The sequence below is a fragment of the Stylophora pistillata genome, chromosome 3, assembly GCF_964205215.1.
Source record: "Stylophora pistillata chromosome 3, jaStyPist1.2, whole genome shotgun sequence".
NCBI classification, from domain to species: domain Eukaryota; kingdom Metazoa; phylum Cnidaria; class Anthozoa; order Scleractinia; family Pocilloporidae; genus Stylophora; species Stylophora pistillata.
In genome coordinates, this window is record NC_142521.1 from 44,954,902 (window position 1) to 44,979,327 (window position 24,426).

General features: G+C 37.5%; 2 protein-coding genes and 1 pseudogene across 3 annotated transcripts; 2 read left to right on the forward strand and 1 right to left on the reverse strand.

Moving 5' to 3' along the window:
- Window positions 1–1,447: 1,447 nt before the first annotated feature.
- Window positions 1,448–3,506, forward strand: LOC111345336 (pinopsin-like; annotated as a pseudogene).
- LOC111345340 (UBX domain-containing protein 8) lies at window positions 3,104–11,837 on the reverse strand. Of its 2 annotated transcripts, none has more exons than XM_088752072.1 (7): window positions 11,598–11,837; window positions 11,158–11,231; window positions 7,856–7,972; window positions 6,023–6,247; window positions 5,207–5,239; window positions 5,048–5,122; window positions 3,104–3,841 (listed from the first exon to the last, which is right to left on the reverse strand). In XM_088752072.1, the coding sequence occupies exons 1-7, from the start codon at window positions 11,818–11,820 to the stop codon at window positions 3,689–3,691; spliced, it is 900 nt and encodes a 299-aa protein (XP_088608198.1). In that variant the 5' UTR covers window positions 11,821–11,837; the 3' UTR covers window positions 3,104–3,688. The 2 variants fall into 2 exon arrangements, with proteins under 2 accessions (XP_088608198.1, XP_088608197.1); XM_088752071.1 differs by having other exon boundaries at window positions 11,158–11,234.
- A 65-nt stretch (window positions 11,838–11,902) lies between these two features.
- Window positions 11,903–23,749, forward strand: LOC111345333 (isovaleryl-CoA dehydrogenase, mitochondrial). The gene is made up of 12 exons (XM_088752074.1): window positions 11,903–12,050; window positions 14,700–14,789; window positions 15,219–15,270; window positions 16,507–16,676; window positions 17,302–17,395; window positions 18,098–18,234; window positions 18,451–18,547; window positions 18,701–18,794; window positions 19,483–19,564; window positions 19,802–19,906; window positions 20,637–20,709; window positions 21,016–23,749. Exons 1-12 carry the CDS (start codon window positions 11,913–11,915, stop codon window positions 21,147–21,149), a joined length of 1,266 nt encoding a protein of 421 aa, XP_088608200.1. The 5' UTR covers window positions 11,903–11,912; the 3' UTR covers window positions 21,150–23,749.
- Window positions 23,750–24,426: the final 677 nt, after the last annotated feature.

Consider the following 24,426-nt stretch of genomic DNA (forward strand, 5'->3'; position numbering starts at 1 on the left):
GAGGTCAGTAGTTGTTGTATCATAGGGTCTTGTTACGTCATAGGGCTTTTTGAGTTTCTAATGCGCATGTACTTGGCGCAACACGTGCTTATGATGAGTGTTGTGTTTAGCGTGGATTGCTTTTTAAATATTTCTCATTCGTTTATTCGAACTGGTCCGTTTCTCTGGTTACAACACTATCAATCGCTTTTTCTGATAAGAAAACTAAAATAACAGCAAGAAAGAGAGGATTGTAATCGAAGATTTGTTAAATGAACCGCCTCCGGCGTCGTTTAATTAACAAATTGGAACCAACTTTTGTTGATATAATCGAAGAAGGAAAAAGTTATGAATAAAATATTAGTCTAGCTGGCATCAGCAGACCATTTTGAATTGAATTCGAAATTCGTTCATCTTAGGGTTGCTGCATCCTCTGACGGAAACGGTTTGATATCATCAGTTGTGTGACGAATAGGGCGCGGTGATGTTGACAAATGTAAGCTGAACCAATAGATAAGAACCGACAATGACCGGAAATTCAAGTGAGACCATAGCTAATATAAGAATAGGATCTAGTAGCTAGCTCTGTGTGTGAGACAGAGTCGTACTTGACGTGATCAAAAAGTGCCTGTGAGAATAAAATGCTGCTAAAAGCATTTTGAGAAATTTGGAGATCACTAAAGGAAAGGGGACATTCTCTTAACCTCAACAGATAAGGGTATGTTTTATGTTTTTCTTATATCTATCCGTAAAAGTTTTTGGTGGTGTTCAATCCCAGCTGCTATAAAATATTTCCCGTTGTTGTGTGTATTGTAAACGTCCCCGCGAGGGAGTTAAAAATGAATGAAAACAATACGCGACTTTGCTAATACTGGGGTCAGAATGAATGCTTGGGATGGCCGAGCCAGAACCAGGTCGCTCAGGGGGCATGTTGCTTCGCGCTGCTCACATTTTTGTTGTTGTTGTAGGAGATACAGAAATGGAAACGGAAAATGTCATGGACGAAACGTTGCCGCGAAGTGTAAATAAATGATTTTCTTAAATTTACGTAACTTACAGGATATCTTCGGCTAGCATGTCCACCTCGGCCCATCATAGAGCGAGAGAAGGTTGCAAACATAAAATTCTTTAACATTTTTTAAGCTTTGAGACTCTACTATAACGAGGCTGTGTGAAACGAAATGGAACGGAAGGTGTAAGAATTTATTACGGAATTCAGCAAGAACCCGCGCATTGGAAGCAGACGGTTTTCGTCAACATTTGGCACCTTTCGTGATGCCTACGGTCATTTTCACATTCCCACGTAGATAGATAATCACCTCGACCCATCATAAAACGAAAAAAGGTTTCCAAACAGACGAATGTAAAGGATTTTGCGAAGCTTTTGGACTCTGCATCTCCTGCAACAACAACAAAAATATGAGCCGCGCGAAGCAACATAGCTTGTTAAAACTCAGTCTTAGAAAATAAGAACTCTCAAAGGCATGCAAAATTTTTTTTTCTGTCCGAAAATTGATTATTTTTTTTTCTTGTTATTTGGAATATGTTCGCAGTTCTTGAATGGCCATGGAAACTAGTAATAATACTTCGTATGTCAACCTGAGTGGTTCCTCGGAGTGCATTCCATGGCTTGTTGCTACTATCACTGGATGTCTGGCCATTGTCATCCTAAATTTCTTCACCATTATTGTGTTTGTGATGCAGCGCCATCTGCAGCGCCCGGGTACATACTTGATCATCCATATGGCCATAGTCGATCTCTTGACTGGAGCAGTTTCGGGTCCTGTGATTGCTAATCATCTTCTGGGGCGCTATTGTGATTTATGGAAGCGAACTGACACGGTTTATCCATTGGCTAATTTGTTTCCCATAACCTCTCTTGTAAATCTCGCTGTTATTTCTTTAGAAAGAATGCATGCTACAATCTTTCCCTTTGAACATCGCGTGATTAAGAGAAGGGTTTACGGAATGACAGTTGCCGCTATTTGGTTTCTAACTTCATCGAGGGAAACTGTTCAAGTTGTTTTATACAGAACACAAGGAAATTCTCATCTTGCGATATCATTCTCAACAATTACCTTGGTGTCATTTTGGTCACTTCCCCTAATTTTGATTTGTGTCTCTTATATTTCCATTTTCATCAAAGTTCGATTCAGTCCCAATCCTCAACATCATGGTGCAACCGACAGAGAGAGAAAACTGACCGCCACCATATTAATTGCAACGCTTGCATCTTTGCTGACGTGGCTTCCAGTTACAGCTGTCAGAATAGTTGAATATTGACATGAAGGTGTTCTCTTACGCTGGTACACTCAAGGGTCCTTCTTTCACATAGAAATGACACTAGCGGCTTTAGCTGGCGCTAATTCCTTGGCAAATCCTGTTGTATATGCCATAAGGATGCCAGAATTTAGGGCAGGTATTGTCAAAATGTTCCGCAGAACCCCGAGCACTACATGACAAGCTGATTTGCACCTGTCAAATACACAGATCGCGAGCGCGCATCTTAGTATTGAACGTCAATCAAATAGACACATAAATCCTCACATTTGAGCATTGAAAAGTATTAAGATTATCCTCAAAAGTATAATGTAATGTACACTAGTTTGCTGCCGGAGAATTAGCGAGTAGGCACATTCTTAAAACATATGATCGGTTTTGTATAGCCTTTGTTCATTGGTTGGTCTTATGGAACAGCCTATCATTGTTTATGCGAGCCAAAGAGTTGTTTGCTTTAACTTAATGAAGACCTACCATCAGCTTCAAATTAGTTAACACATCATCTTTGAAGAGTACTATTAATGGCAAGAATAACATTCCTGTTTCTACCTCACTTAAATTCATTAACATATCCCTTCCCTTAATCAATGTCGGCTAAAAAGTTCATGGAATCACGATCATACAACATTGTTTTGGACGGGGGAAGGGGGCGAATAGGTTAACTCGACGAGGGCAAAAGAGATAAAGTTGAAGTAATAGGAGGTTAAAAAGATCAATGTGTCAACAATTTTGTCGTCGACTGTAGTTCTTCCACTCAGCACCTACGCGATGAACAGTATCCTTTTATGGAGTCAACTAAGCTGGCATTTCTTAAGAAATAGTTCTAGCATCAATCAACTACGCACTTGTTTAATAATATATTTAAAACACAGGAAATTGAAAGTAAATGTGATTAACAAAAACCATCGTCATTCTATCGAACAAACATCGGGGGAGATTTTGCTAAGGTGTCAAATAACGAGTCCTGTAAAGGGGGATCTTTCTTATTCAACGCCCCAATAATTAAAAATGCAGGGTAAAATTTGTCTCACAAGGTCGTGAATATTTCATTTAGTAAACCGAAACTACCTTTAATTAATAGGTCCCTACATCCTCGATTAGTTTAAAATCATTGTGCCTCGTGCTCCAGCAGACTGACAGCAAGTGAAGAGGTAAAAGTGAAAGGACTAAGAGGCTCGGTTGACATGCGAGTGAGGAAAAGAGCGCATTTGATTTCTTTTGATGATAAAATAAAAGTCACGCAATCCCCTATTTGTAAAGTTTAGTGTCAGAGAAGTACTTTAAAATAAACTCACAGAGAGGGGAGTCAGGACCCCCCTACATCCTCCCCCCTGGGTCCGCTAATGCACAATCCGACGCAAGATGTCCTGTGGTAGTATCTTTCAGATCTCCTAGATAAGATTGCTCCCTAACTACTATGATCATTGTTTTATATTTCTTCCAGCACCAGTGCTGTATCATGAGTTAACCCAGCTTCGCAAAGAGTTTTTTCTACTTCAGATAACTGTTTTCTTGGGTACGTCGTTAATATAGCATGACAAGAGGGCGAATAACCCAGCCAATCAGCATATGTAAACAGCACCTGTAGACAAAAGAGTAACAAGTTAAGAAGAAACAAGTTATATACATAAAAACGGTCAAATCTCGGACCAAAACGGGACACACTTCAGGGCTCGACACTAACGGTAGCCCACTAGCCACAGACTAGCAAAAATTCAGTTTTAGCCAGTGGTTTTCAATTTCCACTGGCCAGTTTGGCTAGTAAACAAATTGAAATTGTCGTAACATCTAAGATGTCACATGCCACTTGGCTAGTAAGTTGAAAAGTTAGTGTAGACCCTGCCTGCACCTGTTAGCGGACGACTCTGCTACCCATCGCTGTAACAAAAACCCTTTTGAAATCTTATATTACAGGTATACATTTGCTCATTCAGGTAAGTTAACCTGTGCGAGCCTCTCGCAACAACTGTCGTCGTTCTTTTGTTCGTCTCGACTGTCACTCAGGGCCTGTAACAGGCTGTGGAAAAAGAACTCTGTGACCTTTGCAAGTTAAGGGATACACATCTCGTCTCGAAATCCTATAAGAAAGTTATGGCGTCCTGCAATTAGCGCTTTGAATGGGTAACCTATAGAAAGGCAGCCAGCAAGGAGAAATCGTAGACTACACGCAGTCTCTCCGTTTCAGCTAAGTGCGTCGCGCGAGTCAAAAAAAATATGTAAAAAAAAGTGCTTCTATCGTGGAGCTGCCGAGAGCTCCCCGCCGCGCGCAAACATCAATTTTTCTTTACTGGTATTTTTTAACTCGCGCAAAGGTTTCAAAAGGGAGAACTGTTCGCAGTGCTTTCAATAAGATTTGAAATAGGTGGCTACCTCGGTACAACACCCGCCGGAGAGCGACTTGATTGCGACTTAGCGTGCTGACTGCGACTTGAGCGCGGTGAAATATACCCGGCGACTCGCAACAGAATAGCCGCCGGAGCTCCGGCGGGTGCCAGGTCTTATTGAAAGCACTGCTGTTCGTAGTCTACAGAAATCTTGGTAGATCGACTCAAATGTGTGTGATTTACCATAACATCCAAATTTCCGAGATGCATTCGACAACCTCCGAAAATTAGCGAAGACGCAAGAAGGATATTCCGATGAATACCAAAAGTGAAAAATGTCCTGTAAACCTATTATCGACCTTTTTTTATTTGACGGGTGTGAGGAACCCGCGTAATGAGTCTCAGTTAACAAGTTTATCACAATCTACGAACAAAAATCTAAGAGGTTGTCATGAAATGCTTACCTTAATTTGGGACTCCACCGTAAATCTCCTCTTCTTAACAGTTCCATCGGGACAACGAAGAGCCACAGTTATTACCTGATAAAATTAAAATAACATTACTGATCAGCCAGTCATCTTCGCTGATGAAAATCTTCAGGTAAAAACTTAGTATGCTTTTACCCCTTTCTCCTTGGGATCTGGCTCTTCGGGTAACTGCAATAAAGTAAAGGAAATTATCAATATCATTTTTTTTCAGTTATCACATGTGCACCTAATGCTGTGTGTAAATAAAAGAAAAATGCAACCCACAAATGATACCCACGAACTATATGCACATTGCAACTACACAAATGCATGCATTTTTGCAAAAAAATACTTAGAGTCTTGGGTAGGATTGTTATAAATTAAATGGAGTCATTCAATTGTAACTACACTGTAAATGTGCACAATTATAAACTGTATGTGCATTTGTGCAATAAGACCACAAATTTGTCCTATAAATTCTCTGAATCACTACCCACAATGATCAAAGAGCCTAAAGGAAATGACTGCCAACAAAAGAAGCTCTTGATTGTTACACAAATTCTCCTTATTTAATCACTTTCACCAGAGTGTGGTGAGGGTCGCACAACAGAGCGAGGCTCCAAATTAAGTGCGCCCAATATCCCGCCCATCCCACCCCAGGGGAGGACATCCATCACACAGTAATCTCGTGTGTGGGAGATTAACGTCTCCTACCCCAACCCTGCAGGAGACGGGACCTCCATTTATTCGTCCCTATCCGAGAAGACTAGAATATCTAACCATTTCTTGAGGTTATAGAAAGGTAGCAAATTCTTCTCAATTATTTTAAGACCCTGAGTGTTGGTCCTTGTCAGCACTTTAGGAAATCCATGGAGAAAATTATTAAGAATATGCATACTGTTGATGGGGTGTGAAGGGCTAAAGTTACTCTTCTTCATGTGGTATGTTGGAAACAATAAAAACATAGATTACCTCACAGCTCTGTCTGTGTCTCCTTTGACGCACAGAATTTGTCTCATTCTCTTCTTTTCTAGACATGCACTTGTGGTCAGTTCCAAATTCAGTGATGTTTGAAGTATCATCATTACGTGGACTCTCTTCTGTGTCTGTTCCTAATTCTTCTGAGCTGGGATCTTCATGAAGCAAAAACTCTTGGGACAAAAAGTCATCTTCAGCTTGTTCTTCTACATGTCTCCTCTGATCAAGTAAGATGAAATTTTTGAGAACATTCATTGTCACTTAGTCTTAAAGGGATCAACCTCAAGTAATTCAACACTTTTCAATAATAATAATAATAATAATAAAAAAAGCGACTTTTTGCCTCAAGCACAATAATACAAAGGGTGATGGTGATGAAGAGAGAAACAACTGGTACAAGAAGGGTAGAAACGAAGCGGTAATATTTGTACAAGCAACTCCGAAGTCACAGCTACAGAGGAGGTACCAGGAAGAAATAAAGCACCAAGGTTTCAAAATCAAGGCGGTAGAGAAAGCTGGTGTTGCGATTAAAAAGTTACACCAGAGATCCGATCCATTTAAATCACGAAAATATGAAAGAGAGGATTGCCCAGTGTGTAGAGAAGGTGGGAGAGGACCTTGTGATCGACAGAGTGTGACTTATGTGATAAAATGTGCAGAGTGTGGCGATATCTATATCAGAGAAAGGTCAAGGAGTGCATATACAAGAGACAGAGAACACATGAAGTCACTGGCCAAAAAGGAAGAGCGGTCAGTCTTGTGGAAGCAATATAAAGAGAAACACAACAGTAGAACGCAGAAATTCGAGATGGACGTTACCACGTCTTACTCCAAAGATACCATGCTGAGGCAAATATCTGAGGGTGTTTGGATAGACAAAGTACCAGAAGGTTCATTGATGAACTCTAAGAGCGTATGGAATTGTTTCCGTGTCCCCCGCGCGATAGTGACGCAAGACCACATAATATAAGTTACCCCATGTTGGCTTACATGACTTCTGGGAACATACAAACATTTTTAATGCATTTTACATGAGGTTGTTTTTGACCCATGAGGCTCGAAGAGTGAAATATATTTCAAGATTCTTAAAGCACTGTTATTTTATTTTTACAGTTTCTATATGTGCGTCTAATGTGATACTCGAGACGTAATGTCTTATTCTGCAAGTAGTTCAAGTTATTCAAACGCATTCCTAGCCTCGGCAGCTACTATTTCTTTACAATAATACAAAGCACTTTTGTTAAAAAGAGTCGTGTACTTTTTCATAACACCCAAGTAACTGTCTTAATTAGTGTCTGATTCATGCTGAAAACACATGTTTAAACATGTTTGAATACTGTTAACCGCTAACTACATCCTTTGATTATAATTTTAATTTGTGTATTTAAAAATACACACAAAACAATTGGAGTTGATAAAAACTTTCAAAATACAGCTGTTAAATGCATTTTTTATATGGCTGTGTCTCACAATGACCGGGAACTACCGAATTCACAAATTTGATCAATTGAAATCAGTATTGAAAGCAGTCTAGATTTTCCCATCTAGACCAGTATCTAGAACGGCATCTAGACCAGCATCTAGACCGGTCTAGAAAAAAAGGTAAAAAGGATATAAAAAATTGGCATATTATAAGACACAACCATATAATAAACATCTTGTTAAGCGAGCTAGGTCGGTCTGTATAGGAGAATCTTGACCTTGGGCGCTGGTACAGACTTCACTGCGTTCGGTCTGCACTGGCGACCTCAGTCAAGATTCTCCCATACAGACCTCCTGCTCCGTTGGTTAATAAGAACTAAGTAAAACTCTACTAGCAAATCTCACCCCTAATCTTTGACCCCTGCCTCTCCACCTGCTGTCAAACTTGTAAAACTCCTCCTCTCGCTTTGCCATAAGAATCTCTTCCCTTGGTTCTAAAATGTTCTCTCTGTAGATATCCACCTAGAGCAATTCAAATGTCCCATGATTAGTTTTGTGGATGCAAGTGTACATTTAGAATAGAATAGAATATTTAATTTAATATAATGGACACTATAGAATATACCAATTTACCACAAGTTCTTATTACACTAATACTTGTATGTAAAAATTTTTCAGTGAGTATATGTATATTCCATATTATTAAAAACTGGATCATTGGATAATGCAATTCAAGACTTTTTATTGGCCTAGCCATTATGGTATATGAACCAATATACCATAATCTATAAAGGCTGATAGTTTCTAAAGAAACTGTTTGGGGTTGCATTGGTGGGGGTAACGAAATAACTTGAATATATCAATAAAGTTGAAATGGTAAATTGGCCACCGTAACGATTATAAAAGCTGACGTTTTGAGCGTTAGCCCTTTGTCGGAGCGAATAGAGGAATTGTGGGTTGTGTGTGCTTTTAAAGGCAGAAAATGGAGCTATGTTATTGGTGGGAACATGGCAATGAGAAAAACACAAATAAATTAGTGGAATGAAAAGCATTTGTTGACACCTGTGGGATTTAGACTGCCGGTTTGAAAGATGAGCTTTTGTTCAAGAGTTTTATGGCTTTCTGTGCTACCTAAGTGTAAGGAAAGACCGCAGATTCCCATATGTTGCTTAGACTGATTAGGTAAATTATTTAAACATCTAGCGACTGGTTATGATGTGTCCCTGTCATTCCTTTCCATATCACGAAGGTGCTATCGGAATCGGTCACCTAGTCTTCTGCCTGTTTCACCAATGTATATCTTTTTGCAATAAGTACAAGTTATGCAACAGATTACAGTGGTGGAGGTGCACGTGAAGTGATCGGTGATCTTAATGGATCATTTGGGTCCCAATATTTTCTCAGTGTTGTGAATGAAAGGACACGTTTTGCATTGTGCACAAGCGCATAATCTATTATCTGTAGATTCTTACAAAATAAAGTCAAGAAGATTTGTCTAATATCTTGGGGGCTTTTTTTAATAAAAAAATTATTCTACTCGCGCTTGTTGGATACGAGATTAGCCAATGCGGCACTATGGAACATGTTCGCTATCTATCATCTCATATCCAATGTGCACTCGTGGAATAACTGTTAAGTATTATATACTTATTTCTGGGGTATAGTTTACAATAATGATTAAGTTCCTCCCTTCCTTAACCCTTTTTTTAACAATAATATATGATGTATATTATTATTATTTCAAATAAAGTTGTTATAAAAAAAGTTTATCAAAGCTTATTTCTAATTTTCTACCTACTGAAGTTTCATTTTACAAGCTATGTTTAATCTGTTCAAGTTTAGGAGGAGGAAATTGTACTGCAGACATCTATAGCGTACATAATGGTACTGCATATATGTCTGCAGTACCATTATGTATGCTATATAATCTGTCTTTTGAGATGAGTCAAGTCCCTAAATTATGGAAACATGCAAATATCACTCCCATTCGCAAGGACGGCGACCGTGAGCCGGCTGAGCATTACAGAGGTATCTCATTATTAACCATCACAGGAAAATGTCAAGAAAGATTGGTGTATGCTGCAATTTTTGATCAAGTTAATGATTTTATTCATTCTTCTCATCATGGATTCCTGAGGGGTAGATCCTGTACAACACAGCTTCTTTTGGTACATCATGACTGGTGTAAAGCCCTACATAACCGTGGTCAAGTCGATGTGGTATTTATTGATTTTGCCAAAGCCTTTGACCTTGTGAATCATAATATTCTCTTGACTAAATTATTTAAGTATGGAGTCCGTGGGCGTCTTCTGGAATGGTGTAAAGACTATCTCACTGATCGTAAGCAGAGACTTCATTGTAAAAGGGGAATTATCTGACTGGCTGACAATTACCTTTGGAGTACCTCAAGGTTCCTTGTTGGGACCTTTATTTTTTATTATTTATATCAATGATCTACCAGGGGTTATAAGTAAAGATAGCTCAATCACCTTATATGCAGATGATAGTAAATTATATAGGATTATTAATTCTTCAGATGACATGAAGTCCTTTCAGAGTGACTTGGATAAGATAGCTGATTGGTGTAAGGATAATAAAATGAAAATAAACACAAAGAAATGTAAGATCATGAGAAGTACTATGAAAAAGAGTCCTTTAGTTGGGGACTATTACCTAAACGGTCAGAGCTTAGAAAGTGTACATATACATAGGGATTTAGGTCTTCTCACCAGCTCCAATTTATCATGGAACGCACACGTAGATTCTCTATGTGCTGAGGCTAATAAGATTCTTGGTCTGGTGAAAAGAACATGTAGAGATTTGAAAGATATCACTACACTGAAAACATTACACTGCAGTCTTGTCAGACCCCTGCTCGAGTATTCATGTGAAACCTGGAATCCACATACACAACGCAATATCAATAAAATAGAGGCAATTCAGAGGAGGGCAACTAAGTTTATTCTTAAATCTGATGAGGATTATGATGTTAGATTAAAGAAATTAAAATTACTTAATTTATTTCATAGAAGATACGTCAGGGATGTCGTTTTTTTATTTAATTTAACGAATGAGCATTAAGATATGGATATTTCTGATAAGTTGCTTTTCTGTAAAGATCGTAGTGTAGATTATAATTTAAGGAAGAATGATTCTCTTGACCTAGTCAGCATGCACAGTAGAACAAATATTAATTATTTTTTAAATATAGCTTTTTTATCTGTGTTGTAAATGAATGGAACTGTCTTCCAAATAATATAAAGGATTCTGTTAGTATTTCTAGCCTTAAACATAAAGTTACTTCATTCCTTGGTAATACTTAGAATTTTTAGATTTGATTCAATGTAATACTTAGATATCAAACTCTATACTATGATAAATGTTTTTTAATATTATATCTTACTGGGGAGCCCCTCGTATGGTGTCTAGGACGCTTTTGGATGCTGCCTCTCCATCATCATTATTTATTTATTCTGTTGATGTTTAAATCTTTGAATTTATTTATGCATCTATTTAGTAATTTAATTTAATCTAGATTTGGAGAAACTGTAATAAAATAAATTAATGGATTAAGCTCAGCGGTCAGTTGATAGGAAATGTTCCACTGTGGTATAGAGTGATGTTTTCTCTCACTGTTTTTCTTTTCTTTTTTTTTTTTTTTTACACCTCTGCTACCACACTATTTGTTTATGTTTACGTTAATTTACCTTATTATCTTGCAGAAATTGTTTCATTTGCAACGCTCTTTGCCTTCTTTCTTTCAATTCTGCGTCGGTATATTTTACTGAAGAAAACAAGAACAAACGCAAAAAGCAGATGGTCATCTAATCATGATTTCAGTAAAAGAATTATTGAGGCTATTACCTGTATTTCAAAGGAATCACACTAATTGTTGGGGTGATTCAGTTAGTTTAAGGAAACAACTTTGCCGGAGTATAAAGACGCATTAATTACGATTTAAACGCCTGACAAATGAGCAACAACAAAAAATATTCTTGGCATTAGCTATGCCACGAATACAGCCTGTAATTAGAGATGTTTTTCTGGCATACAATGAAACTTAACCATGAGCACACATTGTTGGCAAACCGTTCTTGAGATAGCTAATCTCACAAACAGATCTTCACGTTTAATACACGTAGTATACCTTGACTGGTCTGTTGATCGTCCGAAGAACTACGGAAAAATTTGCCCAACAAAATACTAATTGGTGAGCCAAACAAATGCATAAGGAAGGTCAAAAACCCAAAGCCGATAAACATCCATAAGAGAATCATCTTTAGAGTCATTGCATTAAGTCCACCCCACACAGCCAGCCCCAAAACACCACAACCAGCGATCAGTACTACCCATGTTTTGTCGAACGCCATATTGTTTACTCACTGAAAGAGCCTGGAGAGAACCTCACCTCTGAGGAGGGTGGGGAGAGTCTCGTTTCCATGTTTACTGTCATTATCGCGACATGGCTACTCTCTGTAGGGTGTTCAGGAAAAGTTTGTTGAAAAATTCACTTTTTCAAGCCTCTAGATGTTTAGGAATTCGAAATTTCTCAGTGGATATAGACGATGATGTATCAGGGATCACATCTGAGCAAAAACAGGTTCGTTTTAAGGGATTTGTTGTCATCAAAACACCGTTCGTTTGTAAGGACATGTTCGTACTTTGGTTGTGTAAGTCATTCGATCTGACGCAATACTTTACACACCTCCGACACACCTCCAGTCCTCAATGTATGCAGTTAAATTGTAGTATGTTTGAATGTTTATCCATCAAGTATGAAAAACACTCAAAAATCTAGATCCAAATTACTGTCAGCTTAAAAAATCTCGTACGATCTGTTTTATTATTATTATTATTATTATTACGATTTTTTTGATAATAAAAATTAACGGTAAAAAACTACGACGTTTCGAAGTCTGCATGACCTCATTATCAAGTAAAATGTTAAAACTGATGTAAAATTGTAGCTCAGAGATTATATACAAATAAAATGTGATAACTTCATTAGAATAATGAGCGTTCATTGTTATTGGTGTTTAGCATGTCAGATCGTGCAGTATATGTTTAAATAAATACTTTTGCACGTATTGAGTCAGACTGCGTGTTTAGCTTTGGTTTTTGTTCGCGAATGAATAGCATTTCGTGAATTAGGCAGTCCATTTTTCCGCGGCATTTCTTGAGAACGGAAAACATTTCCTCTAGGCATTTCCTCTAGGCTATACAAGATACAAGAAGAGAAGCCCGCTTTAATTAACCACCAATGCGTTGTTTACACTTTTAAATGTGATTCGTGCGATGCGGATTATATCGGTTATACCACACGCCATCTTCATCAACGCATAGAAGAACATAAAGCCTCTGTCATTGGCAAGCATCTGAAAGAAGCCCACAGTGTAGCGTCCACTAGCCTAGAGGAAATGTTTTCCGTTCTCAAGAAATGCCGCGGAAAAATGGACTGCCTAATTCACGAAATGCTATTCATTCGCGAACAAAAACCAAAGCTAAACACGCAGTCTGACTCAATATGTGCAAAAGTATTTATTTAAACATATACTGCACGATCTGACATGCTAAACACCAATAACAATGAACGCTCATTATTCTAATGAAGTTATCACATTTTGTTTGTATATAATCTCTGAGCTACAATTTTACATCAGTTTTAACATTTTACTTGATAATGAGGTCATGCAGACTTCGAAACGTCGTAGTTTTTTACCGTTAATTTTTATTATCAAATGTATTTCTAAACATTCTCTGATTACGATTTTTTTGTTTTCGAATTGATACAACAAAATCGCGAGCCTCCACGTTTCTCGCAATTGCTCGAAAATTTATTTTTTGAGGAACGTGTAATATAAATCTATTCATGCTCTTAAGTCATTTAGGGCAATCACAAGGCTTCCCACCCTAAGTCGGATACAGTCTCCAATAGGAAATAATTTAAAACTGGCAATTAGGTGATGATTCTGTACTTGTAGTAAAGGACAGCCAAAATTAACTAAATGTTGTGGCTAAATGACTGGCAGGCGGTCAAGGTTTTCAAATCACTAAATGATCGGCAGTCTGATATTTTGCTCAATTTTAAGGAACCGAAGAAACCTATCCAATTCAAACTATCATATGTCTAACCATTAAGAACTGCCAAGCAATCCAGGAAAGCTTTTAAGATTGCAAATCTAACACTTGGTTTACGCTCTGCTCAGAGAGCAAAACCATGGTTTGTGACATTTTAGTCTTTTTTCAGGTCGACTGCCGGTCATGGTTTTCAAATCATGAAATATCAGACTGCCGGTCATTTAGTATTGGACTAGCGATCACCAAGTATTAGACTAGCGATCTTCAAAGCTTTAATTCTTGGATCCCTTGGCAGTTCTTAATCGACATATGATAGTTTCAATTGGATGGGTTTCTTCAATTCCTCAAATTTAAGCAAAATATCAGACTGCCAGTCATTTAGGGATTTGAAAACCTTGACCAGCTGCCAGTCATTTAGCCACAGCATTAACTTAAAACCAACAAACTAACAAACTGTTTTCAAATAGTAGCTTATAATCTTTTATCAGCATGGGCAGAAGTTTCTTGGTACGTAGACATAGTTAAACATTCATTGAGGCCACAAAAACAATTTTACCACATTGAGGTATGAATTTGATCTTTTCACATGAGTCTAACTGAATTGTGATATCAAACTTGTTCTGAATGAAATGAAAAAACTGACCAGTAGGTTGACCTTGTGAAATATTATTTGATAAGCTAAATCTTACACACCTTTTGATTGGTTCTTACTTATGATCCATTGGAGGACAAACACAGGTGAAATCACCCTTAACATCTCCTTGCTTTAACATAAAATAATACAAATGATTTCCATGTTGTTGCGAGTCTGTACAGTAATATATCACAGAAGGCATCAAAATGTGGTAACAAAAATCTTTAGTGATGCACCCGGCTGCACCACAGGTATTTATTTTTTGTTCTTACTACTTTTCGACATCATCTGTGATCTTTCTTGAACAGATAAGCAACAGTAAGGAATCTCTTTGTTAAGTAGATAATTTCCCCTGGGAGAGAAGTGAGAGATTTTTCCTTCACTTAAAAATACATAGAATTGAATTTAGGGTAGCCTCCTTGGGCTTTAATTTTTATATCATGTAGCTTAGATTAATGCAGTCTGTAAACAAGTTCTTTTTACAATCATGGAAATATAAGCTGCATGAAACTATTTTATGTGAATTATTTTTTACAGTTGAGAGAGACAGTGAGCAACTTCTGTCAGAAAGAATTAGCCCCATATGCAGATCAAATTGATAAAGAAAATAACTTTCTGCAGTTAAGAGTAAGTTTGCTGGCAAGAAGAGACCTCACTGCTCTGCATTTTATATTTTGCATTTTGTCCATGTAGTTGAATCTTTTCAAAAGTGGCACCCTCTAGACAGCTGTCTTTTTCTCCTTTTTATGAAGGATAAAATTTTTCTTTTAGTTGGTTAATCAGCCATAAGTTGATGAGCCAGATAAACTGTTCTAGCAAATGTTAAGAAGATACTCATTGTTACTGTTGATTATCTTAAAAGGTACACCTCCACTCCATCAGAAAAGTTGTTCCTCTTCAAACTTAAACTTCTGATTATTTTTAAGTGATAGAAGTTTGAATTACACACATTGTACTGGTCAATAAATGTGGAAATACAAGTTACTCTACTTGAAAGGAATAATAGGTAGTTAGTGAATATCCTATAATTATGCTGTTTCTTTTTTTAAATTCTAGGATTTCTGGAAAAATCTTGGCAGCTTAGGACTTTTAGGAATAACAGTTCCAGGTTTGCACCTCCTTATTATGAATCAAATTTGCATGTTATTTTAATTTTAGTAGTTTTTTTTTAACTACATTGTAGCTCTCTCTTAAGGTTTGTTGACTGGCCTTTACAGCAGTCTGTTAATTTGACTCTTTTCAAGAGCAGCCATTATTCTTTTCAGTCTGTCAGACAAAACAACAGTTGTGACATTTCAATGTTATGATTTGCAATGGCAGCAGAACATGGAAGCACCCAGGTTTTGTATTCAGTCTTGAGAAACTGTTAAGTGTGGATAAGGGTTAAGTTACATTATTCAAGCTTAATAGCTCATCTGGCCAGAGCTTATTACAGTTTCCCTTGAATGGGATGCCAGTCTATCACAGGTTACTGGAAAGGATTTCTTCGGGTTATCCATTTAGCTTGTTTGCATTTTAATTCTTAATTAGAATGTGATTTATTGTAAAACTATATGATATAGCATAATTAGAATAGTATAATAATTTTAGCCTGGAAGAGCCAATTCATTTTTGGACTGCTAATAAACCTTTATTATTGTTATTGTTATTGTTATTATTATTATTATTATTATTATTATTATTATTATTATTATTATTATCCGACAGTTGTAAAAACTTATGTTTGCCATAAGATCATATACAGACTGGGGCAATAAATGTGGCCCAGGCTGCGCGTAGTAATAGAATCTTCCTAAACTTTGAAAACGTAAATAGATAAATAAATAAAAATTATTATTATTATTTATATTATTATTATTATTATTACTATTATTATTATTATTAGTATTATTATTATTACTCTTTGGTGCACTGTGAAAGTTAAGTGTCTTAGCGAAGAACACAACATAATGACTGCCCAGGTCTTGTAGCTAGACATCTCACCTGGGAATCCAGGGCAATAACTGCATTTATCAAGGCCACTGCATTACTGACAATAACTACAACTGCAACCTGTAAATCGGCCAAATTTAAGTGTAAACTTCTGACTTCCCATAAATGTTCTTTCCACAAAAATTTGTTGTCAGCTTCCTCAAGGAGGGCAGTAATTTTAATTGCCAGTAGTTATTCTATGTATGTTCCTTAGAACAATTCCTAATTATTTTTAATTATTATTATGGTACCATAAACTTAATTTGTGTGAACTCTTGTGTTAGGAGCAATTCAAGGCTTTACTTTTTAGTGTTCAAGGATTTATTTATGAATGTGATAATGAAGTCATTTACTATGTTTAATATTATTTCAGAGCAACTTGGTGGATCTGGCCTTGGATATTTGGACCACTGCATTGTTATGGAAGAGATAAGCAGATATTCTGCATCAATTGCCCTCAGTTATGGAGCACACTCCAATCTGTGTGTCAATCAAATTTCCAGAAATGGCAGTGATGCTCAAAAAGAAAAGTACTTGCCTAAGGTTTGTTATGAATAAAAGAAATACATATCCTCTTAATTATTACAATTATTTTTGTGGAGCAGAAAAATGCTGAGAGAACTAAGGGTATAAGATGCAATTTGTTAACTTATTACTTCATGAGTGTGAATAATCGCAATGTATAAAATATGAAAATCAAATGTGTGAGGACACTTTTAGAAATGAAGGTGAAAGTGATCTTTGCAGTAGTGAACACTCCTTGCATGTCAATGGTAGTGAAATTTTTTTCAGGCCTTAATTCTTGAAGTGGTGATCGTTACTGCAAAGATCGCTTTCATATTTCAATATTTTTTTTCATGTTAGAGCTAATTACGTATACAATAGGTAAAAGCAAACTCACTCATTCAAAACATTATGTCTTAAAAACTCATGAAAAGATCACTTGCTCATGCTTAAATTAACTTGCAACAGTCAGATGTTCATGGCAAACATTTCTCCACAACAGGAAAGAGTCTTTTCCTTTGCTCTTTTTGTCAGAAAGTTTTGTCTCAAAAATTTCAGAAATCTCATTTCAAATAAGATGGCAGGAATTTATTTTTCCAAGTATCCCCTCAATTTATTGATTTGTCTATTTCATTATAGTAATATTATTTTTTATGTCTCTTAGTTATTAAGTGGTGAACATATAGGTGCCTTAGCTATGAGTGAGACAACAGCAGGATCTGATGTGGTGGCCATGAAAATCAAGGCAGACAAGAAAGGTTATAATTGTTTTGTTTTGTTTTTGGTTTATTTTTTTGTTTTGTTTTTTTGTTTTTTTGTTTTTTTTGTTTGGTTCTTGTTATAAGTGGTAAATGTACATCTATAGCTATATTTTCGTTCATTTGAAAGCTTATATCTCCTGCAAAAGACATCTTGATCAATGTACTAATTCTCTTTTACCTTCATCTTGTCAGAGTTGTGAGAAAAATTAATGTGTTGATGAGATCAAATACTGGCAGAAAACCACATTTTTATTGAATCTAGACCTTTTTTTGCATCATGAAGTGGTCATTTTGTTGGTCAGTTACAAAGGAAGTTGTACAAACTTAAAAATGATTCTCAATATGATACAGATATAAACTAAATTTAAAATTTAAATTGATCAAGTGACACTAATTGTAGTCAGAGCTGATTAGATAAGCAAGGTTGTGATTAATAAACAAAAGGTTTAACAAAAAGGATACTCGATAGTACATTCCTTATAATAGAAGTGGTGACTGGTCCATACGTTTTATTTCAAGATGAGTTTGGTGTGAAGAATGTTTATGAGTATGTTGAATGAATACCTGCATTTATTGTATTCATTGCATTTCATCAGCAGGTTCATGTTTTTGGAAGACCACTCAATTACATCAATAGATGGTTTTGTGAAAAATGAGACAATCAGAAACAGTCAAATAACTAGAACTTCTTTTTTGTAGGGGATTACTATGTTCTGAATGGGACCAAAATGTGGATAACAAATGGACCTGATGCGGAAGTTCTGGTAGTTTATGCCAAAACTGACCCCAGCAATCCTAAACCACAACATGGAATAACTTGCTTTTTAATTGAAAAGGTACTCTTGACCCTTTTCACTTTCATCAATTACTCAACCAATTATATGGACTTCTTTTAATTTGGTAACGTTGAAATCACATTGCAGTATTTACATTGGACATTTTCATCACCTTCAATATGAAGCAAAATTTTTATTTTATTTTTTCTTGGGCAAAACATTATCTGAGGTAACAACTCTCCCTCTCTCTCTCTCTCCATGTTCACATATCACCAGGGTATGGAAGGTTTTACAACAAGTCCCAAACTGGACAAACTTGGAATGCGAGGATCCAACACCTGTGAATTGGTATTTGAGGATTGTAAGGTTCCAGGTGGGATATAATAATTTGATTAGATTTTTCTCCCATTGCACAAGTTAAAACTTGAACTACTAACATTAATGTGTACACAAGAGTTAGACAAACTGTTTCATAGAAATGTTTTCTCTTGTTTTACAAAAATTTTGTCTTAATGTCAATTTTCAGCTGCAAATGTGATGGGAGGGGAAGGGAAAGGCGTTTATGTCTTAATGAGTGGTTTGGATCTGGAGAGACTTGTGCTGGCAGCTGGACCTGTAGGGTAGGTTTATCATAGTGCAGTCCTCTATATACTTGTGTTAGTGTTCCAATGGCAAAATTCACTATTCTAAACAGGATAGCCAGTGAAAATCGCTCTAATACGAAGAAAGAAAATGTCACTTAAAAACAGGCTTGCATAGTAACGGTCCATTTATCAAATTATCAAATTCTGTTGGTTGGCAACTATTTTCAGCATTTGAATCAGTGTGATCTCAAACTGAGTATGATTTTTGTGCCTGTCAGTGAAAGCTATGGCTACGTGTACATGCATAATTGAGGGAAACAGTAGTGATCAGTTACTTCTGTAACAGTGACTGTGTATGACAATATCACCTTAAATTTTAAACAAAATATTTTCCATCAGCTAAGAGATTAACAAAAATAGTGCTCAAGAGCTCTATTTAAGTGTCAGTGAAGCACTATACAGACCAGACCAGAGCCACCTTAAACTTTCAAAGTTTGAAGATTCCCCTGAAAACTTTGAAGTTCAGAATCTGAAAAGTAAGAGTGATTCTTTAATATTAAATAAGAATGACAGGCAAATAACAATGGACAACGGTGGAACTGTTGTTGTTTGACATAATCTGATACAACAACCTGTTTGTTGGTCTGCAGTTACCCACTGTATTTACTGTTGAACTGCTCAGTAGGATTTATCAAGTTTGAGCCGTATCTTTTTGGACCCGTAGGGTGATGCAGGCGTGTCTGGACGTTGCATTTCCATACGCACATCTGCGTGAGAGTTTTGGAAAGAAAATAGGTGAACATCAGGTAAGGCTGAATGTCAAGGTTATGGTTTAATTATCCACACATAATTATAATTCGCTCCACCTGCATGCTTTTAGTCAATGGCGCAACTGCCTGCTCGTGCTCCAGCAAGGCCTGAGTGCTCCATGTCATTATATGTGCTACATGAGACTGGTGCCTCTTCTACGAGTACAGCTTTAAAGCGGTGGCAGGCTTCTTTACTAATTCGTTTATTCAATCGTTCATTAATTTTCTTTTCAGTTAATCCAAGCCAAGATGGCAGACATGTACACGCGCCTTAGCGCATGTCGAACCTATGTCTATTCAGTGGCACGGGCTTGCGATACGGGGCATGTCAACTCCAAGGTAAATCTACAACTGTATTCAAGAGGGAGATCTCGTGGTTTATGAGTGTCGTAACGTTTTATGCAAACACAACCTAGTTAGGACTGCATGTCGTTCAAGATTTTCAGATTTGACAGACTAAAAATACAAAATTGTCAGTCATTTTTTGGCAGTACCTTAAGTTGGTAGAGGCCTCCAAATATTAGATTAGAAAGATAGAAAAACACATGGAAGGCAATGACAAAGTAAGAAGGAACCAGAATAAGCCAAGATAAGACTGACGGAGATTCAAAATGTTATTGGGCTTTGCTTCCCTGTGGTAGAATGAAAGGCTCCTCTCGTCGCTCGTTTTTTTTTCTCGTCGCTCCTCTCGTCGCAAGTTTCCGCTGATGTGAGTCGTGTGTTATGTGTCAGTCAGAATCTAAAGAAGAGTTTGAGTTAAAACTTCACACCCTAACATCAGTATGTATGTTCTCCATACTTTGCTTCATAATTTGACGAGTGCCGAAAAGGAGAATTTGTTCAAGAATCAAGAGCTTTTTTAGTTGGTGATCATTTCCTTTATTCTCTTGACCTTAATGTGTGATTCAGGGGTGACATTGTAAGGAGAAATTAGATGCTAGTCACTGTTAGCGGTTAATATCGAAGGTAAAGAGTTAACCAAGTTGAGAGAAAACAGAAACAAAGACAAAACAAAAAATTTCCATCTCATGATACTTGTATCTAAATTATGTACCTTCCTTATTTACAGGACTGTGCTGGTGTAATTCTTTATGCTGCTGAAAATGCAACTCAAGTTGCGTTGGACGCTATTCAAATTCTCGGTAAGTCTCTCTTTCGCCTCTCCGGTTGGATTAAATCGTAATTTTCAGCTACCGTTAAATTTTTTTTTCTACCGTCGAGCGGATAACCTTCTGTGGAAGTCTTTGTTGAAGCGCAAATACTCATAACACACGCAGTCTGGCATTTAAAAATAATGCAACACGCCACATTGCCCAGCAATTTCATGACAAGAGCTACCGATGCGATGAGTTCTTGAGCACCAGAGGTTGCCTTCATTTTACCTATGCTTTTAGTTTTTGGACAATATTATGCTAATTATTCAATGTTGTTTCGGTTTTCTCATTCAGGTGGAAATGGCTACATAAACGACTACCCGACGGGACGATTTCTACGAGACGCCAAACTATACGAGATTGGCGCCGGCACAAGTGAAATAAGAAGATGGCTAATAGGGGAGAAAATTAACTCGCAGTTCCTTTAATTACTCTCACTTGTAACATAATTTATTACAAATCTGTTCTCACAATCCCTGCTTCGGGAGTTTGGCAATAAGCTGTCTCTACTGGACGAAAGAACAAGGCGTAAAAGAAGGGTTGGTGCCGTGCATATAACCTTCGAGAAAATGTGAATGGCGTAATCGTATTTGAAATAATATATATTTTTGGGTGGACTTGAACTCACTCTTAAAAAACAAAGCTAGTGACCGACCTCACATGTAACCTTAACACTCAAGAAATCAACCTCCTATCCAAGGGTCCCAAATTCAGCCTCTCTCCTGGAGTAAATGAACACACAATCACGGGCATCAATATTGCATTCTACCGACTAGCCAACCAAATACGATGGAAACACCACCGCGAATCAAACCCCCAAAAGTCAGATTTTCTTACCTATCCACAAACTCGACACATCTACAGACCCCAGTTCAACGACGAACTTGAAAACAAGCTGCAGAGAATCTATCATAAACTCCAGCTCACTCTCAAAGCTCTACAACCCCAAAAGAAATGGTAGAACATCAATAGCACAGACAGGAAAACTATTAAAGAGCTCAAAGAGAAAAACTACGTATGCCACCCCAGCGATAAAGGTACCGAATTCTGCGTCATACAACAAGACAAATACAACCAAGTCGCCCTTGATCACCTCAGGGATGCCAACACCTACCTAAAAGTATCCCACATATCAGCCAAGACAGTCGAAAATAAAGTTAACACAGCCTAGAAGAAGATCTCCCCCCAGAATAAAATTCCTCCCTTCGTCCAAAAAAGCTTCCTTGCGTCAATCACAGACTTGCCCAGATTCTACCATCAAGTCAAGACCCACAAAGCTGGCCCCGATATTAAAATACGACCTATCGTATCCAACATCAATGGACCCACCCAACGCATTTCCTGGCTTCTTTCCAACGCCCTCAAACCGATGCTGAAGAATGTCCCAGCCCATTTAGAAAGCAGTCTCGAACTCTTTAGATGTATCCAAGCTGGCGACCTCACCACAAACAAAGAGCTACCATATCCATGCAGCTTCGATGTGGTATCCCTATACACTCGAATACCAATACAAGAAGCCGTCACCAACGCCACAGATAGAATCCAGAACCCAACACTCCACCTCTCTAAACAACACATCTCAGACCTCCTCCAATTCACGCTAAATAACATGTACTTCTCCTTCAGAGATCGAATTTTTCCCCAAAGAGAAGGCCTACCCGTGGATTCTAACATCTCAGGTATACTGGCCATCCTGTTTATGGACAAACTAGAAAGCATCGCCCTCACCTCATACCTAATGATAAGCCCCTAAATGAGATATGTTGACGATATTTACCTCGAGACAATCAATGAAGAAACAGCACACCACTTCCACCATGTAATTAACAGTGTATTCCCTAATCTGAAATTTGAAATTGACAAACCAGAAACAACACCCAATGGCATGTCGCTATCATTGCTCGATTTCAAAGTCACCATATCCAATGATGGCAACAGCTCCTTTGAATTCTACAAAAAGCCAGCCAAGAAACCACTATTCGTCCACTATCAATCAGCTATCCCCATCAAATCCAAACTCAACTTCATCCGCAGTCAGCGAAAACGCATCGAAGACAAATGCTCCTCACATATATCTGCAACACAACACCTAAACACGTTCGACGACATCCTTCGCCTCAACGGTTACCGACACTGAGAGCAATATAGAGCAATCTAAACGCCCACAGCACCCCCAAAGAAACTCTCAACCTAGCAACACAGAATGGTCGTACCTCAAGATCCCATACATTTCTGAATGACTAAATCACAGGATCTCCAACATATTTAAGAAAGAAAACATCCCGATACGCGTTTCCCACAAATCCTTTACACTCAGACACGCCCCATCCCAAACCCCCAAAGTACGCAAATGTACCAGAGACAAGTGCCCCATCTCTAACACCGGATTATGTTTACGACGAAATGTAGTATACCAGCTCACATATAACAGCTGCAAACAATAATACATTGGTAGTACGACACGCTTCATCCACGACCGCGTAAGAGAACATCTCAACAATGGAAACTCGTCCGTGAAAAAATATATCTACTCATGCCAAAACAAAGACCATGAAAGCATTGATGTCAAGATCATTATGAATGACAACGACCCCGCCAATCTACGCCTGTACGAAACATTTTTCATTAGAAAGTACAAACCTACACTCAATTCCCGGGAAGAATGTAGTGAATTCGCAGACCTCCTATTTTAGCATCTCGTTTTCACGCTCTTTTACAGCCTTTGTTTATACGGTCCATCATTAGAGCCTTTATTATGTTCCATTCACATTTTATCTCTACAGCTTTCACACATAGTCACGCCTTTCACACACTTCACCACACACTCTTTTTACATATATATATACTGAAATAAATGAAAACCGAAAGTCCTCCTTTTCTTTTTCTTTCTCTTTGCTTTTGCGCTACGCGTTTCAGCGCTGTTGCGGCTCTTCAGGCATAGCTATGCCTGAATAGCTATATATATTGTAAACAAACTGTAAACTTCTGTGTGGAATAAAGATACTGAAATAAATGAAAAAGGAAAGTCCTCTTTTTCTTTCTCTTTGCTTTTGCGCTACGTGTTTCACCGCTGTTGCGGCTCTTCAGGCATAGCAAAGTGTGTTTATTGACTTATTACGTCACAGATCTAATTGTAACTACAATGGTTATTGTAATTCGAAGCACGCGCGAGCAATTAGCGTAATTTCAAATCATTAAGAACGGGTTTATATTTAGAAATAAAAAATCTTTCTTTGTTCATTCTCATGACCTCAGAAGGGCCGAGAATCTTGTAAAACGGAAAGACAGTGAACTCAGGGGTCAATCCCGCAGCACATTCATCAATATATTTGCTGACTCCCAGCATACGTGTGTGCGGGTCTCTAATTTGTTGTTTGTGGACTGTCCCTCTATTTCTCATGACATCACCCGTTTCTCCTATATAATTATGTCCCCATCCTGCACATGTTATTGCGTAAATCAAGTTTGTTGATGTGCAGTTCATCGAATGTTTTATCCGAAATGTTTCATTCGTGGCGAAGAAGGTGAATTCTTTACCCTGTTTTAAATAGGGGCATGTTCCGCAACGTTTTGTTCCACAAATTTTAACTTCCGGATCAGTGTCCTTTTGCTTAGAGAAATAGGAGTTTTCTAACATCCGTTTTAGGTTTCTGGGTTGTCGCTGACTGTGGATTACTTTAGTCTTGCTCATAGTGGATTTTAATG